This window comes from Silene latifolia, chromosome 10, assembly GCF_048544455.1.
Source record: "Silene latifolia isolate original U9 population chromosome 10, ASM4854445v1, whole genome shotgun sequence".
Classification (NCBI taxonomy): Eukaryota; Viridiplantae; Streptophyta; class Magnoliopsida; order Caryophyllales; family Caryophyllaceae; genus Silene; species Silene latifolia.
The window spans coordinates 144,646,013-144,665,042 of NC_133535.1; the positions used below are offsets into that span (position 1 = coordinate 144,646,013).

The 19,030-nt window shown below is 33.0% G+C and overlaps 2 protein-coding genes across 2 annotated transcripts; both read right to left on the bottom strand.

The window, feature by feature from the left end:
* Nucleotides 1-246: 246 nt before the first annotated feature.
* LOC141606163 (F-box/kelch-repeat protein At2g44130-like) lies at nucleotides 247-1,850 on the bottom strand. The gene has a single exon (XM_074425189.1). It carries the CDS (start codon nucleotides 1,743-1,745, stop codon nucleotides 486-488), a length of 1,260 nt encoding a protein of 419 aa, XP_074281290.1. The 5' UTR covers nucleotides 1,746-1,850; the 3' UTR covers nucleotides 247-485.
* A 2,608-nt stretch (nucleotides 1,851-4,458) lies between these two features.
* Nucleotides 4,459-14,221, bottom strand: LOC141606164 (guanosine nucleotide diphosphate dissociation inhibitor 2-like). The gene is made up of 13 exons (XM_074425191.1): nucleotides 14,029-14,221; nucleotides 12,317-12,379; nucleotides 12,145-12,228; nucleotides 11,910-12,017; nucleotides 11,635-11,807; nucleotides 7,872-7,983; nucleotides 7,691-7,771; nucleotides 7,485-7,547; nucleotides 7,288-7,389; nucleotides 6,893-7,017; nucleotides 5,695-5,905; nucleotides 5,519-5,593; nucleotides 4,459-4,770 (listed from the first exon to the last, which is right to left on the bottom strand). Exons 1-13 carry the CDS (start codon nucleotides 14,113-14,115, stop codon nucleotides 4,720-4,722), a joined length of 1,335 nt encoding a protein of 444 aa, XP_074281292.1. The 5' UTR covers nucleotides 14,116-14,221; the 3' UTR covers nucleotides 4,459-4,719.
* Between the last annotated feature and the right edge of the window lie 4,809 nt (nucleotides 14,222-19,030).

Sequence of the window (19,030 nt, forward strand, 5' to 3'; positions counted from 1 at the left end):
TTGTCCAGAAACAAATGACTAAAATCGAGATAGTATATTACTCCCTCCTATTCTCTATCTTCTTCCACATTAGTTTTAGACAATTATTTAGTGGAATGGTAACATGTGGAGGAAAATGAAAGTAGAAGAGAAAAGGTGGGGTTACATGTGATATTAACCACAAATGATAGACAAATAAGAAAAGTGGAAGATCATTGTGACTTAGCCGTTTAGGAAATGTGGAAGATGTTAGTGAATAGGAGGGAGTACAAGCCAAAATTCATGAATACACCTTATGTTTATCACATTATTGTACATGCCATTAATATGAGTCGACCTTATTTATTTTCATTATTATACTTATTCCAAATAAGTATTACTTGTATTATTTATCAAAAACAAAATACGACTATTCTAAATTTCTAATATTCACATTGAGTAGAGTATACGATTACCGAACTAATTATGGGTAAATCAGGAAATTGAAACTCAATTGACAAGAGTAATTAGATGAAGAGATTTGAAGTTGAAAACGGAAATCCTAAATAACCAAAAGGAGCATGAACATGTTCCCATTTCCAATTAATTCCGTCTTTCTTCTGATTTTCCTTAGTTTTTTCCAACACGTAAATTCCTTCTCCACCGCATCCTTCTTCGTTACATTCCCCTCCTCTTTTCTCTCCGTTACCCATTACCATCATTCTATCATCCCCCATGTCGACTATCGATATCGACGACGATTCGCTTACGCTTTTCGGGATTGAACCCGTGTTTAACACCTTCCATGACTTTTCCTTGAAATTGAATTCTTTTAGTTCTCCCCCTGTCATACATATCCACCTCCGCAACGCGGAGGTGGTCGATTTCGGGGTATGTCCCATGTGCGGCCACACCCCGTCTATACGAGTCCATGTATTTGTTTCTGGGTCATATATTTCAGCATCGGAACGGAATCTCCCTTGAGATTCTGTTCCGTATCCGCTGATGACCCAGAACTTAGAATCGTCGCTTAATAACAAACCGTGAGATTCGTCTCTTTCCTCGGCCATATCAGGTAATGATCGCCACTGATCAGCCTCGACATCGTAAACCTCTGCCGTCCGAAGCGCGTTTTTCTGTCCGTCGTGCCCTCCCGCGACATAAACTGTCGCGGGACCAGCTGCAGCACAGGCGAAGAACGACCTCGCTGTAGGCATCGGAGAGCCTTCTCTCCAGATACCCTTAGCAAGGTCAATCACTACGACCCGTGAAACCGGGTCGAGTGTAGCCGGGTCCCACCCGCCTAACACAATTACCATCCCCAATTTCGGCAGTGTTACGCACTGCGCGAACGTGGGGATGGTAATATTAGACAAACTCCGCCATTCTTTTCGAGTAGAATTATAAATACTTAAATTATACAACAAAGAGGTCCGAGTGTCCACTTCATTTAACTCTGCAACCTTTGCCTTCGACGTTGTTGGCATCAACCGCGGAGACGGAGAAGACAGGGGTTGGATTAAAAACACGAGATGCTCCGCCAACGCGTAACGTTGACGGAGCGAAAAGAAACATGGATGGGATAAGGTGAATTTCCAATGATTAGAAACTAATTTAAGTGTTTGATGACAAGAAATAGGCACCCTTAATAAACATTCTAAAGCAATATCATTTGGTAAACCCGGAATTAATTCATTTTCTTCGATACATAATTTCGAAAACTTATTGGAATTATTTTCTCTAATTAAATTAGTAGATGTAGAAATGAAATTACTAAAATTTGCCATATTTTGGAATTGTTTGTGGAAAATGGAATATGATTTTGTTGTGTTGAGATAGGAATGGGAGAAGACGGTATATATATAGTGTGGAACTGTACGTGATACACTGTATTTGTGAAACACTGTCGCTTGAGACTTGTTTAAGTTCAAGTACGAGTGTCTTACATTTATTTGGTTCCATCTGTATTTTTGATTTTACGCGGTTAATTAATTTGTGGTTTTACCACGTGAATATGTGTAATGTTTTAGTGAAAAACGTTTAAAACATTTACAATGTATCAATCAATAAACTTGATGAAACTGGCTCGATTCAGATGACCGATACTAATAACCTGATTTGAAACTGGCCCGACATTCAGAGTAAGGACTCGGGATTGGCCTGATCAATATAACTGGACCTAACATTTATTGCTGCACACAGACCATGAAACCTAAATAACTTCATAATAATTAACCCGAAATTAACTTAACCTAATCCGACTCGAATTTTGTTAACCCTTAAAATAACCCGATCTAAACGGATCCGACCCGACCCTGTTCAACCCGTTTGCCATGTCTAATATTATTCAGTTTATCACTACTTGTTTATTACTAATATAATATAGGCTAGACCTGGTAAAATTGACCCGACGTAAATGACCTGGTCGTACTGGACTCAACACCCGAATTGATGAGCTGAGCATAACTCATAACCCAACGCAAACCGATATAATCCGACATAAATATTTATTATTGTAAACTAATAGTAATATCTTTTCTGACTCTCTTTACCTTGTAATACAAACTTGCCGAGGCATTATCACATATTTTTAATTTATTTCTAGGATAAATCGTACGTAGTTAATTTTTAATTTATTTCTAGTATCTCCGTTAAGTCTATTGTTTTTATCGTCTAGATTTAGCTTTGTTCAAAGATAAACTTATCCCAAAAAATAACAATAATATCACAAAGTCGTACATCTAACTGTATAATAATAATGACAATAAAAGGTGAGGTCTTGAAGTGATGAAAGGATAACGACTTGTATTTAAGTATGAGCCTTCAGTCTACAATTGTCAGCTTTGGCACACCATTCATTTTTATTGAAAACGGTTGTTTCTTTTATTTATTCTTTGAAAATGATCGTTTTTCGTTAAAAAAATTCCTTGCTTGTGAATTATTGCACTAGAGAAAATTCTGATCCTAATCTCAATTTTGAAACAGACGTACATGAGTATACATTATACAACATTTCAAAATATCACCTATCGTATCAAATCAGCTGTTGAAAAAAAAAATCATCATATAAAATCGTTCTAGAAAATAATAATGACGATATTTTATACGGAGTACTTCTTGTATCCTAACTCCTAATCATTTGTTTATCTTTTGATTAAAACAGCTCTTAACAAGAGTAAAAAAGTTAAAACAAATAATTGAACGGAGGAGTAATAACGATTAAAACATGCTTATATGTATTGGGTTATCATTAATAAAAAAAATTAAGATCAAAATATATTTAAGGTGTAAAGAAATACAAGTGTTTTTAACATTGAAATTTGTATTATTAGGCCAATCATCCTATAAGTAATTGAGATTTAGGAATTATAATATTGTGATTGTGACATTGTCAAACTTCAATTTTTTTTTCAAATATATAATTTTCACATGCTTAGATCATTGTAATTTGTAGTTGATTTATTAATGCCTTTTAGGACCCGCTGCCTTTTAGATCCTTGAAAATTGACTTATAATTTAGCAAAAAAAAAAATAAAAAAAAAAAAAATTAAAAGATATATAGTGAATTGCTTGATGTCGGATACTCTCTTTGCAAAACTTAATTTAGATGAATAAAAATAATTATTGGCTAGATTAAAATGTCAGTTATTAAAATGCTTCTCATCAATAATCCTCCACGGATTTTTAATACGTCGTAGTTTCCTTATTTTATTCTACATCTTATTAAGAGTGTTTCCCTGAAATCCTTTTAACATTATACTAGTTCTAATTTGATAATCTAAAAACCCGAGTTTTACTCGAAAATATTCACTTTAGAACCATATACTCGGTATTAGTTAAATTGCATCTAAATTAATTATAGGCGCTTTGAATCCACAAATACTACTACATAACCCTATATACATAATACATTAATCCGAGCTTATGTGTAATTTTTTCCGAGTTTTGTAAGAGTTTATTTTTTTTATGTTTAAGTGTATGAGTTCAAAAACTTTACAGCATAGCTCAGATTCTTTTAAACAAAACTCGAAAATTTTAGTACAGAGCTCGGATTCTACATCATACAACTGCATACAACAGGTTGTATAATCTACTCATGGCTTTGAATCGCCAAATCAAAACCAAAAACTGTCATCTCCAAATTCCAAACAAACAGAAATATGTCATTTCGAAACTGGAACAAACATTAATGGAAGGAAGAAAAAGATGAAATTGGGAAATTGGGTTCTAGAAGACTCAGCTACGTGATTTTGACAACAGAATATCAGTCTTTGGTTACAAATGGTGGCCTGTCTGTGACGGTCCAGGACCCATCAAAATCACTCCAAGGGCCAAATTTATGGAGCATTAAAAGCTGAAAGCCACACATTGTTGTCGAGTCGAATCAATTCATAAAAACAATTAGCCTCATATCGCGTTAAGTTTATCCTATCATACGGTTTTTTCTCGACCAGAATATAAATGACAGCTTGCAAATGACGCATACTAGGTTACCTATCCTTTTTGCCAAGAAGAGACGGTCTCAGGTAATATAACACTAACGATGTTGAAATAAAACATAATGGATACGTAAAATCATAGCACATGAGGAAAATTGTTATCAAATTCATCAAACCATGATTTTGTCCTACAAAAATATGTCAAAAGGAAAAGAAGTCATAAAATAGGCACTATCAAGAAGCGATGCCACGGAAAACAGGAAAGACTCAGTAGCTAGGAGAAAAACATCCATCAATTTTATCGGTGAAGCCCGTGTGGGTTTCATTCTTCAGCAGCACTAGCTGCGCTCAAATCCACATTCAAGTCCAAAGCCTACAATTGCAGTCGTATAGAACGGGTATATCATTAGTTAGATGAACTTGTTAACAACAAACCCAAATAGAAACAAACCTCAATGATAATTTTAACAGTTTGATACTCCCTATAAGATATTAGTGAGTCATTTCCCTTGTGTTATTATACCGAAGTCAGAAAATAGCGAGTCTTTGTCTGGATAGGGAAAACCTTATGTTCTGGGCGTTGAAGTATTAGTTTAAAAGGTGACGTCTGAAGACTCTGAACCAGTCATGCATGGAGTCATTCAGACAGAAAGTTTCTTTCAAAATTACTTGTGTAGAATCTAGAATCACAACTATGCACATACGTCATACTTACTCCATTTAATCAATCGTTTTACATTTTACAAAATTGCCCTCACATTTTTTGTAAATTGTATAAAATTGGTCAGAGAGGGATTCGTGATGGGTTTTCGAGGGTGGACGTTGTGTTTCAGGTGGTTAAAAGAGGTTTTCAGGAGGGTGAACTGGTGGTATGTGGTTGGGGAGGGTTATGGTGGACGAGGGGAGGGTTGTGGCGGTGGTCGACATAAAGTTGGTGGTGGGATTATGACAGGTCTTACGAGATTGACATAGCTAATCTCACAGACACAAGAGTTCATAGCCGAAGGACAAAATGAAACCACCTCCTCAACGGCAACAGCATCAGCATGATGAAAAAGCCAATCTAATATGGAGTGAATTTCTGAGAGAAACAAAATACAAAAGGGTTTCCAGCTTTTTACCTTTCCGGTGATTGAAGTATACATCTTGAGAACGTCTGTGACAGTCGACTCAAAGTGTGTTGTGGCATCGTAACTCTGCATAAACAGCACAAACAGAATGGGAAAAAAAAACCTAAATTTTACTCAATTCATACCAACTTTCAATGGAAATATCAAGAAAAAGTGAAGGGTCATACAGCTGATATAAAGCAGTTGTCCGAAGAAGGTTCATTGGCTGGCTCATATCTATCATACATGTCAAAAAACAGCTCATCCACTGTACCAAGGAGGTCAACTCCAGGCTTTAACTCAGTTTTAGGATCATCAATCTCAGCCTCTGTCGATACAAATGCGATGAATTTTCCCTTTGGAGCAACATTGTGGGTGTATGAACAGCAGAAGACATACCTGCAGGAACATACAATAACAGAAAACAAACGAGGTCAGTAAAAGCCACGACAGTTGAAACAGGTGAAGATACATGCACTACATACTACATAGCATCTAAACAGTTAGAAGTTATCCCGTGTGCTAGTATGTTTTAAACAGAGCAACTTTTTAAGAGAAAATATGTAGGTAGTAAGACACAAATTAACCTATATTCTCCATAAACGAAAAAACACATGACCAGAATGTTTACAGGTAGTAGAGTTGTCAAACACGGTTTTTCAATAAGAATTCACATAATCAACAGAACCAACAAGAGCATTAAAAATCACACTGAATGTCTGAATCCATATTATTAGTAAGGCACAAATGGGTGTATGTTGTACCATGTACTAGACCCTATCTTGGAATCTTCCATATATTTACTTCCGAATGGAGCTTCAGGAAAACCAAATATAAGTGGGCTGTGGGAGATGTAGACCATTTTGGAAGGTAGATTACTTGTATAGTTTTACGTCCTTTTAACATCAAAAGAATCTTAAGCATGCTGCAAATACGGTTGTTTTGAGTGTTCTGGTCATTTCAGTTAAAACTCATATCTAAAAAAGAGATGTATAGAACCTGTTATAATGACCCCAAGAAAATAATATGTATACAATGTTACAAGGCAACTCAAAACCTTTTAGCTGCAGCATCCTAAAAAGTAAATGGTATCACAAATCCAGAGTAGCCTTATTACTGAGAGGTAGATGATGAGGCTCACCCCACCTGAAATTACTATTTCAATTCACATATATTTGCCAGTGAGTAGAGGTGAAACCATTAGATAACAATTATGAAATAAAAACAAATTTGCGATAAATGGCCATGAACAAGAAACGCCCAAATTCGCTTGCATATGTAATTTCAAATTGCGCCAAATTCCTTTTTTTTCATTCTTTGTCCTAAATCAAGTTTCAGGAAAGGAGTGACAACACATTCATCTTTAGGGCAAACTGAAAATCTTACATGTCTGATTTGCGGCCTAATTGCTTCTGAGGCAGGATGATCTGAACTGAGTGCGAGTCACCTGTGTTGGGAATTGGGTGGCTCATAATCGCAATGGCCCTTGCAACCTTCCCCACCTTCCTCACCTGCTCGTAACAATTACAGTCATATCAACAACTTATTTAGTGTCGTAGCATCTTCTAGCATGTAAGATTACCTAAATAGCACAGCACAGATTAAATTACGAAAATTTTGGGTAAATATCTTAAGTATTAACAGTCAATAAACCACAGAGACACAGGCCCTCCCTGCTCCCTCTTCCTACAGCCCACCCCCTTAATCACAATCCAAAACAAATAAAAATAACGTTGACGTAGAAAAAAAAAAAAAAAAGGACAACAATAATGACTTTTTACCTTGTTAGATAGATAAGAAGGATCACAGACAACTTTCTTGCACTTGGCAGTCTCTCCTTCAGATGTTACCCCTATAACTTTGCCTTCGTCATCAAATTCGACCTAAAATTTTATGATCATCAAAAGCCAGGATTAAAAGGAATGATGTGCACGATCAAAAATACATTATAATTATCAGAAGGAAAACACAAACATACCTTGCAGTCTGGCTTATTTAGCATGTATGTCCCACCATAAACTGCACTTAGCCTTGCAAATGCCTGGAAAAAAAGGTTATTAAATTGCAAGAAAAACACATCTGAGACTTGAATGAGAAAGTACTAGGTGAACCTAACCCAAAAATCAGCTGAAAAACAAGCAGATATACTAAGGCACGCCAACATAGTTGAGATAGAAAAATGACCTGTGGGAGTTCTCCTAGCCCATAGAGGGGATAAATGTATGGCGATCCTCCTTGAAAGCGGGCCAGAGATTCAGCATACAACTGCGAAAAACAAAACAGAGAACAAATCACGAATCATACTTATAGTTAAATTTCTAATATCTAATTATTCTAATATATAAAGAAAGAACTGGATACTTGCTTTCATTCTCTTCACAGTTTCCAGCGCAGGTTCATTCAGATAGCGGTCATCTGTTTGAAGTGCCAGTGCGTGGCCAATGAAATCAATAGTGTTGTCATCAAGCCCATACTTCCTGCAAAGCAAGTAAAGTCCATTATGCACGTTAGTAGCTAGTAGAAAGCATGATAATGACCTATATAGAAAGAAAAAAAAAAAAATTAGTATCTGAAGCAACATGCAATAAGAACTCTCTTGCAAGGTTCAAGGTTCAGTCGTTCAGTCCTCGAGCCAAATTGACCGTACTGGAACATGGTAAGGTGGCAAAGTTTTTTTTATATTTGAATCAAGTTCCAGGTAAGGCGTCTATGAACTTGAACCCATTCCTCAAATCAAATTGGACATCAAATCTCACTAATTACAATGTTTACATGCATGCAGACACACATTAATATAAATAGAGAAAAAGGAAACTTGCTGATATATACACAAGGAGGTGGACAAAAGAAAACCAACGCACATTTGCAGAGCTTGGAAAGACTATAATAGTGTTGCATTCAGTACAGGAAAAAAGGATGGTTCAAGTGCGACAGTGCAACAATGTTTATAATTGATGTAGGCATGCATAGAACGAAGATAAAACTTAGTTACAAAAAGGCACGAGGAGCATCAAGGTATGAGCCTGAGGTGAAGAGGCGCGAGACAGGAGGGAGGGACACTGTTTTTGTTAAAAAAAGGGTTATTTCATGTGAATAATCCAAACTAAGCTTCATCTTCTCACATTAATCCATGCTATTCTTTAACTCAAAATAATCCGATCTTTAGACACCTTTCTCTCAAAATAGACTCAGCTAATTGTCACCTGCAATATCAGGTTAAAAATGACCCTGATAATGACGTGGCGATGACTAATTATAATCAATCCATCTTAACAACTAAACCCACCTCCTCACCAAACCCATCTTTACACCCATCACCAACCCACCAAAACAACTCCCTCACACCACCGTGTTTGCCGCCAGACCCACGCGCACCACCGACTAACATCAGACCACACGACCACCAAAGTTGTCTTCAGCGACACTTTCATCATTTCTGGTCATCGACTTCTCCGATCACAATTTCACCCGCCGCGATCTACAAAAACCACCAATCAACGTGCTCACCGCCATCCAATTAATCGTGCCGCCTCAACAAAACCATCAGCGACACCAACGAACAAATTTTTGGCTGATGAACTCATGTTTTAATTAAAAATGTTCCGACTAAGTCTCTTACCTCATTATCTTTCAATATTTATTAACCCTTTTTTGTAGATTTGGGAATTAAAGTCGAATTTTCAATAATTATTTGGGAAAATGGTAGTGAGTTCAGAAGTGGGAGGAGTAAAGGAGCCCGACATCGGTGGCTTTGGTGGTCGTATAAAATTGATCATCTGAGTTTGCAAAATGAGGGTAAATTGGATGGGGTGTGGAATCTTAGTGGTAGTGAGCTGAGGTGTGGAAGCTTAGTGATTGGTTCTCCACCACCATCTTTTGATTAAAGGGGGTAAATTGGATTTTTGGGATTTTACAGTATAAGGAAGAAAGAGGGAGTGAATAAGTCAAAGGGAGTGAGTAAAAATGAAATTAGTCGGTCATTACAAGAAAAAAGAACCGGTTGTATAGGTTACCTTTCTAAAAGTTCATTAAAAGATAAATGATGTAATAGTTCGGATTTTTCTGAGTTACACAATAGTATGGATTATTATGAGAAGGAGACGCTTAGTTTGGATTATTCTTGTGAAATAACCCTAAAAAAAAAAATAGAAAAATTGTGAAATAACACCCTTTTTGGAATTTAATATGAAAAGGACTCAAAGCTATAAATGATGTGGGAAAAAGAGAGATAATTTTTTTTGGAAAATTATATAGTAGAGAACCTTCCGAGCAGCACCTTATCTACAAGGCGCGTAAAGCATTTATGCTAGGGAAAAATCCACATATGGTAATTTGGCATACTTTGTTAAGTGGCATTAGATGTTGGGTTGTAAATACCATAAGATACATGCAGCAGAGATGCGTATGTTATGATGGATGTGTTGAAATCAAAATAGGATCGATTAGAAACTGAGGGATAATCGTTTGGGGCGGTTTTGCCATAAGAGACAGAGACCATGGTGATGAGGCACAAAGTGTAAGGTGAAAGTGCATGCCTTTTGCACACGAGCCAAAGGTGCTCAACACCCCTTTTTGTTTTCAAAGAGTGTTAGCACGTAAAGAAATAAAATGTTAAGGAAAAGGAAGCGAAGGGAAGGGCAAAATAAAAGAACTACGAGAAAAAGACATGTATGTTGCATATAGGTGCAACTTGCCGGTAGCACCACATCAATAAGGCGCACAACTTGCGTAATGTCCCAAGGCGAATTTGCTTGTGAACCACTAACTCTTCACCCAAGGGATTTTTTTAACTAAGCTCTCGTTCAAAAAGTTCACCACAATATTTTTATGTTATTGTTCTCTCTTCTATTCACACTATGCACTAATATTGTTTATTCATTTAGAATTTAGAGTTTAGATTACCTTGCTTTCTATGGTATCTTGTTTTTTTTCATTTCTTTGTTTGTTTCTTTGTCTCTTGTACACTTTTTTAATTTTATTTTTAACTCATAGAGAAGGTTTCCACTGATAACTGGCATTAGTCTACCACAAACAATCTTGAGGCTAAAGCTTCGTTGTGGTGAATTACACATAAAGTAAGGACGACAAATTTAAGAAATGTTTTAACATTACCGCAATGCGTCAACAACTCTGGCAAGTGACCACAAAATCTTTTTCCCATGTCCCATAATGAAAATTAAGTCGAGATTGAAGCAAACGCTTGGTACTTCACATAAGAAGCACAACCATTTTAAGGAAAATTTTCAATTCTTTACAGATATAAAAGAAGAAGATTAGTTTTAGGATGACACCTTACCCTAAAAGACCAGTTCAATGATGCCATGTAAGTATTAAAATGACTAACCCATTTGCTAAACCAAACTTTCTCATTTACTGGTTATCCATTTTAGCCTCCACCCTCCTTCTCCACCTCCCACCATCAATGGATCATCAGCCATTGGACATCTCACGACCATGACCAGCAGACCTGTGAGCCTGTGACTACAAACTTGCACAGCTACTTGACTACCGACAACCCTGCTGGCTATGTTAGGCAACTTTGCTCCCAGACTCCAGTGAGCCTGTCAACTATTATGTATTTACAAACTGTAGTTTACCCCTCCTCTCATTTCCCTTTCTTAAATGTCTCTAACTCCGGTGAAAACCTCTACTTTTTCAAGGAAATTATACATTTGTACCTAAACCCTTTTTCTGACTTCTCTATCACCACTACAACAGCCATTGGTTGTGAGGAGATGGTGTCATGGGCAGTAGATGTGGAACTTCGATAATGAGGTTTTTTACTTCTATGAAATAATAAAGATTTCTGTTTTAATATTATTATTGGCTTTGATAAGGTCTTATAAGAAAACACCGCCTTATTCCTTAATCCAATTAGACAGAGGAAAAGCAAAGAAAAGACTTTTTATAGGTCGTCTCACACGAAACTTAATAATATACCGCTTCGACGAATAGCTAGTAACGCGCATCTAACCAGCTCGCGGTTCACCAGTAACACCGAAAACTCTCATTTATCGTCAGCAAACGAATATAGAAATAACGGACAATTACGCTAGGATTTCCCTACCAACAGTGGTAGAAAGAGATTGTGGCATGGGACGTGACAAAAAAGAGTTAAAATGACATACGCAATAAGCTCTTTAGTAGTGACTCTGGTCAAGTCCAGGCCATCATGTGTTTTCGGATCAGCCTCCTTGTACTCTTGCACGTAAAGAAAGAATTTTCTAGCTCGGCGTTTTTCAAACAACCCCATCAGTGGGGACTTTAGGGCCTCCATATCAGTTGCTGGCACTTTGTGAGTCTGTGGAACGAGTAAGGCACATAATTATAAAGCTACAGTCCATATTATGACAAGAGGCAACGCAACTAACCTCACCCACTCCAATTAACTATGAGGTCATACCTTGCCTTTGTTAAACACATAGCTACCATCAACAGCTTTAAAGCTCAAATATTTTGTGACATCTGTGTGAATTAGGACCCGAACAAGAGCACCATTTGCCATTATAAACTGCCATTTGAGAAAAAAAGATGGGTTAGGAAAACAATCAATGAACTATTACTACAAGATGAAATGAAAAAAAAAAAAAAAAAAAAAAAAAAAAAAAAAAAAAAAGTCGGCCAAGTTATGAGAAAACCTTTGGCATCATATCCACGTTATAATCTCTGCTGGCACCCAATTGCGCTGGAGGCTGTTCATCACCTCTAAACTTCTTCCACAGCTACAATTGCAAGTAGTGACTTACAATTAGAAATAAAACTATATGAAATAAAATATTCTGGACATATGAAAAACAGTAGGATAAGTACCTGCATGAGATTAAGAGAAGTTGACTCTCCTCCGTAATAGTCATTTCTGTCCATGTGTAGAACCTAAGATTCAAATCAAGGCGCATCAGGACCCACCACATTAACACATATAAAAAAAAACCACCAAATAACCAAAGATCATATGTACTATTTTCTTCTTTCTTTTTTGTTCCTCTCACAATCCTTTTTGGGAGGGTGGAAAGGCAAGTCTGAGGTCATGGCTTGGTGGGAGAGTGTTGATAGCTTAGTGGGAATGTGGCAGCAGTATTTTGAGGTTAGTACTTCTAATACAAAATGGGTTTATTCTATTATAATGCTTCCTATTTTCGTAAGAACCGCCGCGCCTAATACATCTGGGAGGAAATAAAGAAAATGGTGGTGGTGGTGGTGGGTGGGTGGTGGTGGTGGTGGGGGGGGGGGGCAGTTGATAAAGGCATAAACATCTGCCAGGAAAAGCTTAGTTTGACTCTCCTTAAAGATTAGAAATTGACAACCACAATCAGGGGCATTTCTGACCTAAACTTTTGCCAAATCATGACTTTACATCCCAAAAGCTGACAGAGCACTAGAAGAAGCATTAAACATCATACAATTTCATAAGACCGTGACAACCTAATAAGCAAGATGCCATGCTTCATCCAAACGAAGGATTTATATCTTCTTAAGTAGCAAGATTAAGTGCTCTCTAGCTTAAAGGATGCAAATGATATAACTGAAACATCAATTGGATAATCTTAAGCCATACGCCCATACATAGACAGTGATCAATCAGTAAACGGCAAAAAAATAGCTTGCATATAGCCTCTCTGGGTACTTCCACCATGAACACTCAACAATAGACCTCAATCACTTATCTGAAACTGCATTCACCGACAAGGTTTTCAACAATAAACACACAGAAATGAGAAAGACAGTCAGACAATCCTTTCAAAAAAAAGTTCCTCACATTAAAAACTCATATTTTGGTGTCCAAACACTAAACAACACCTCTCCATAATCGTCTACTGCATAGATACATCTATGTTACAGCTCCACAACAATTAAAAAAAACATGGGTAATCTCTCTTCGTTTCCCTCTCAAATTACTTGAAACCAAAAACCAAAGTCTCATCTTTCTCATCACCAAGATAATTCTCATTGACAACCGCCACATCCCACAAAATCGAGTAAACCTACATGAAACATTGCTTCTTTTTCATCATCATCTTCCAATGGGGTACCACATTGTTGCTAAGAGCCAAACCTAAAACATCAACCAAAATGTAATAACTTTGAACTCCTTTTGATGATCTAAATCAATACGCTCCGTCAATACATGAAATGAGCAATGGTAATGACATTCTTTATCGAACCTACTCTCCAACCTTCTCCGCCCACAACACAAATACAATATATCATATTTTCCTTTCATGGATAACAAATGCAAGTGGCTACCATATAGGCATATACTGTATTATTTTACCGGTTCGTAATAGGAGAAGATCCAAAAGAGACTGTCCGCAACATTGCTCGAAATGAAACACCATATAACATCAAATACAGAAAACAAAAACAAAACTGAAACAGATCATAAGAAACCCATTTCAATTCAACATCAAAATCACCCAAAAATCCATAATTCAATGCTCAAAGTTAGGATTTTTATGAACAATTCTTGTAATCAAATTAACGATATACAGTAATATTAACATAATCGTTGAGAAAGGGAAAACCTTGAGACCAGCAACAGAGAGAAGACCACTGAGAATGCATTCTTTGAGACCTGTTCCCAGAACAATCACATCGTATTCTTCATCCATGGCGATTTAGTATTGGGTTAACTCTGATCAATCCGAGGGATTTTGAGAAAACTTAGATCAAAAGACAACAGAATTGTGTTAAGAGGGGAGATATACGGTATATTTCAGGGATCCACGTCAATAATGGGTCATATATATTGTCCGTATATCTCCGTCATTTCTTTACGTTTTCCTTTTTAATATATCAACTAGTTTTGTGACCCGTGAAATTCACGGGATCTTTTGTTTTTTACTATGATATTTTTAGTGAATCAAATCATAACATTCTACAATATGATTTCATGTTTTAAGACTTCTATAAAATCAAGACAAATTAGTTTTTTTGTACAATAGTTTTATGTAAAATCAGAAACTAAAGTGTTATATAGTAAATACTTTTATCAAAACCATGTCATTATTTGACGTTCTTTTATGAGAGTTTTAAATGGTAAGTGGTGTTACTCAAATCCTTTTACGTGCTTTGTGATATGTCAAATATGCGCAAATAGAAGCTGATTAAAATCAATTAATAATACAGTATTCGCATAATCGAAAAATCAAGTAACTCAATGGAAGTGATTAAAATCAATTCATAATACAGGTATTCGCATAATCACATTACATGAAACCATAATATTATCAAACAAAGATCGCCAAACATGCAACACCCTCACTAATTAGATATTAAAATTTTATCAACAAATCCGAAATTAATATACAGCACCCATAATATTGCAGCTAGTACTATAAAAAATTGCGGAACTAAGAATTTGAAAGGAGCAACTCGTAATAATTGGATCATTAAGTCCCTATACTTCATCCATTAAACAATATTAAGCAAAAATGTGCTTTGACATTTCTCCAAATTTTCCACCTTGGGGATTCAACCGTATACTTCAAAATAGATAAACTAAGCATTCCACTCAATCATGTTTTCTATCAAAAGCCATTTTGAATAGGCATGTGTCTCATGTGTATAATTAAAGAAAATGAAAATTAAATTTAAGGTGTACAAAAGAATAATGTAGATGTAAATAAACTTTTTAGATTTCTCTATCTTTATAGTTATTAATAGTTGATAATTAATTCACCTCACTAATTTAACATCTAACTCCTTTCTTAAATGATAATTTTTGGGCTTTTCACTCCATTATTTATGCTACCTATTATCCATGTCAATAAGATTGAGATCCTCGCAAATTCAATTTCATTCTATGAGTGTTATTTTTCTAAGGAAAAATGATGATTAAAAAACAACACATATCAAAATAAAGCATACATTTGAAAGTTTTTGAAATACAAATTTTTTTTATGAACCTAAAAACAATTAGTCATTTACATTCATGTTGTCAATCTTATAGTTAGTTTATAATATAGTATTGAGTCGAATGAATAGAGTATTTGTTTAAGTAATTCTAATATTTCTCTTCTTAGTCTTCTTTCTTCAATAAACCATCCCTACATAAAAAAAAAATCACTTAGTCATTAAATTTTGTTATTAATTTAAGTTTCTCTTAAATAATGGAAGAAAGATGACATTGAGTCTAAAGATGTAAGTATATATACCTTTGAATATCACAACACCACAAATCTCAATATCCCTAAATAAGAAATAAACAACAAATATGCGAGGTTAAAAATGTGATGTACTTCATAACCAATGGAAAATAAAATAAATGAATGAATTCTTAATTTAAAACCTTAATACATTTACCTTGATGCTGATACAATGATAAAAAAAAAAGTTAGTGACATATACAATTCTTTTCGCGATAGCGGTACAAAAATATTTACTTAAATGTTGTCTCACAAATGTTGTCTTCCGTCAAAAACTTATAGTCAATCTTGTAGTTAGTTTATAATATAGTATTGAGTGGAATGAAGGGAGTAGTTGTTTAAGCAATTCTAATATTTTCTTTCTCCATATAGTATTTTTTCTCCAATGAACCATCTATAGGCCAGGAAAAAAAAGGACAAAATCCATCGAGTAATTAATAAGAAATAAAATGGTGAAATTTGATTTACGTGATATTAATCTTATCGTTATTAATTTAAGTTTTTATTTAAATAATAATAGAAAAAGGGCATTGAGCCATAAAGATGTAAGTATATTTATTTACCTTCGAGTAGCACAATACCACAAATCTTAATAGTTCCTACATAAGAAAGTTTTAAAAAGTGATGAGCAACCAATTGAACTTAAAAACAAATAAATGAATTATTATTTTAAAACCTTAATACATTTACCTTACCTTAATACACTTACCTTGATGTTGATATACTGATAAGATTTAAAAAAGACTATTTACATATACAACTACGATTTTATTGGCGATGAGGGCAACAAAATATTGGCGTGAAATTTGGCTCACAAATGTTGTCTTACATCGAACATTTATATCCAATTGAGGATGCATGTTATGACTTTTGGGTGTCTTTTTATTATTATCATCAAATTTAATATATATAATAATTATGTAGTAAGGTTTTAGGACTTTTGAGCATTCTTTTTCATTATTAGCAAATTTAATATAAACATAAATATGAAGCAAGGAGAAATGAAATGTTAAAGGTTTGCTTTAATTTTTATTTTATTTTTTATTTTTTTGTTGACAAAAGCCACCTTGTTTAATGTTAAATATGTTATTATTTACTCTTAATATCAACAAAATATTTTTTTTTTTAATAAACGGAGTAAATTAGAATTATGTGATATTTATTTGTTGCTTAAAATATTCTAACAATAAACGTCGAAATTTAAAATTTAATATGAATTTTGATTTTAATTGTTGTTTAATTTATCTACAAGCTTAAAAGTCCAAAGTATAATATTTGTAATGCTATTTGCATTTAATATTTCTTTCTTTTTTTCTTTTTTACTTTTAAAATGATAAATAATGATGTAAACTTTGGTGTAAATTTTAATTATAAATTATGAAATTTTGATGTAAATTTGAAAGGGATATATAAATTTTGGAAAAAAAATATATTTAAATTAATGTCATATAATAATAAGTTGATGATTTATACCACATTAACTCGCCATGTCATATTAAAATTTGACATGTCATGTGTAGTAAGTGACGTGGCTTTTTAGTAGTGTAAGGTGGCATTTATGACGTGGCATTTTAAGTTACCCTTTTAATAGTATTATATAGATGCTATTTTATGTTTTTGAAAATTAATGTTCTTTTGAACTGAAATTGTCTAAACTGAACTAAATTTAATGAAATTGAACTTAATAGAGCTAATCTGAACTAAAATAAAAATAAAAAGATAATAATAATAATAATAATAATAATAATAATAATAATAATAATAACAATACTACCAATAATAATAATAACAATAATACCAATAATAATATTATTCATTATTATTAATAATAATATATTAATATAATCTAATAATCTAATAAGTTACATAAAAAATAAAATAGTAATATAATAATAAAAATAAAAATAATAATAATAATAATAATATATAGTAATATAAATGATAAACATTAATAATAATAATATAATATATTAATAATAATAATAACTAAAAAATAAATATGATAAGTATAATATAAATATTATAAATAATAATAACAGTTAATAATAATAATAATAATAATAGATGTAACATAATAATTTATTAATATAATAATAATTATAAATATGTTATTAATAATATTAAATAAAAATGAATATATTAATAAAATAATAAATACTATAATATAATAATAGAATAATAATAATATTGACATTAATCATAATAATATAATAATAAATAAATATATTAAATATAAATAAATTAATAATAATATACTAGTAATATAAATTATAACATTATTAATAACAATATAATATATTAATAATAATAACTCAAAAATATATATGATAAGTATAATATAAATATTATAAATAATAATAAAAATTAATATAAATAATAATAATAATAATAATAGATGTAACATAATAATTTATTAATATAATAATAATAATAAATATGTTATTAATAATATTAATAAAATAATAAATACTACTCCGTATATAATAATAATAATAATAATAATAATAATAATAATAATAATAATAATAATAATATTCCCATTAATCATAATAATATAATAATAAACAAATATATTAAATGTAAATAAAATAATAATAATAATAAATATAATAGTAATATAATAAATATTAAAAAGAAATATTAATATAATAATAACAATAGTAAATAAATTAATATAATAACAATGATAATAAGAATAAGAATAATAATAATAATAATAATATTAATATTGAAATAAGCTAAACTGAGTTGAATTGATCTGAACTGAGCTGAACTAAATGGAGCTAAATTGAACTGAATTTTATAGAGCTGAACTGAACTGAACTGAATTTATTAGAACTGAAATTTAGTCCAAAAGAACAGGGCATAAGAATTCTTTTGAGTTCCCCACTGCTTGTAGTTGTTATTGATGGTTTGAGGCTGTCTTTGGATGACAAAACAACTAATTATTTCTCAGTAATTGCTATACTAAGGGTATGCTTGTTGGTTTAAGGAAAGTTGACGAGCCACCTTAACTTAATAGCAGAATTCAACATAACTAGTTTTACGCCCGTGCAAAATAATGCACGGATTACGATAACAATTAATATTGTTATAAATTAAGCTAATGCGGATAGAATTGTACGGAATTTAATATACAAGAACTTGAATAAAATAAAAATATATCTACCATTTGAAAATTCAGATAGTTTCGAAACTTGAAGTATTAGATAGTTATATCGCCTAGACAAAAATATGTTCATGTAAGTACGATCCGTCACTTATATCTGATTTTTTAATATTTGCTTGCATTTATTTTGAAGTCAATACTTCATATTTTTTATATCTACTTTATACTAAAATTAAAAATATCGGTAAAATAATGAAATCAAGAAGATTA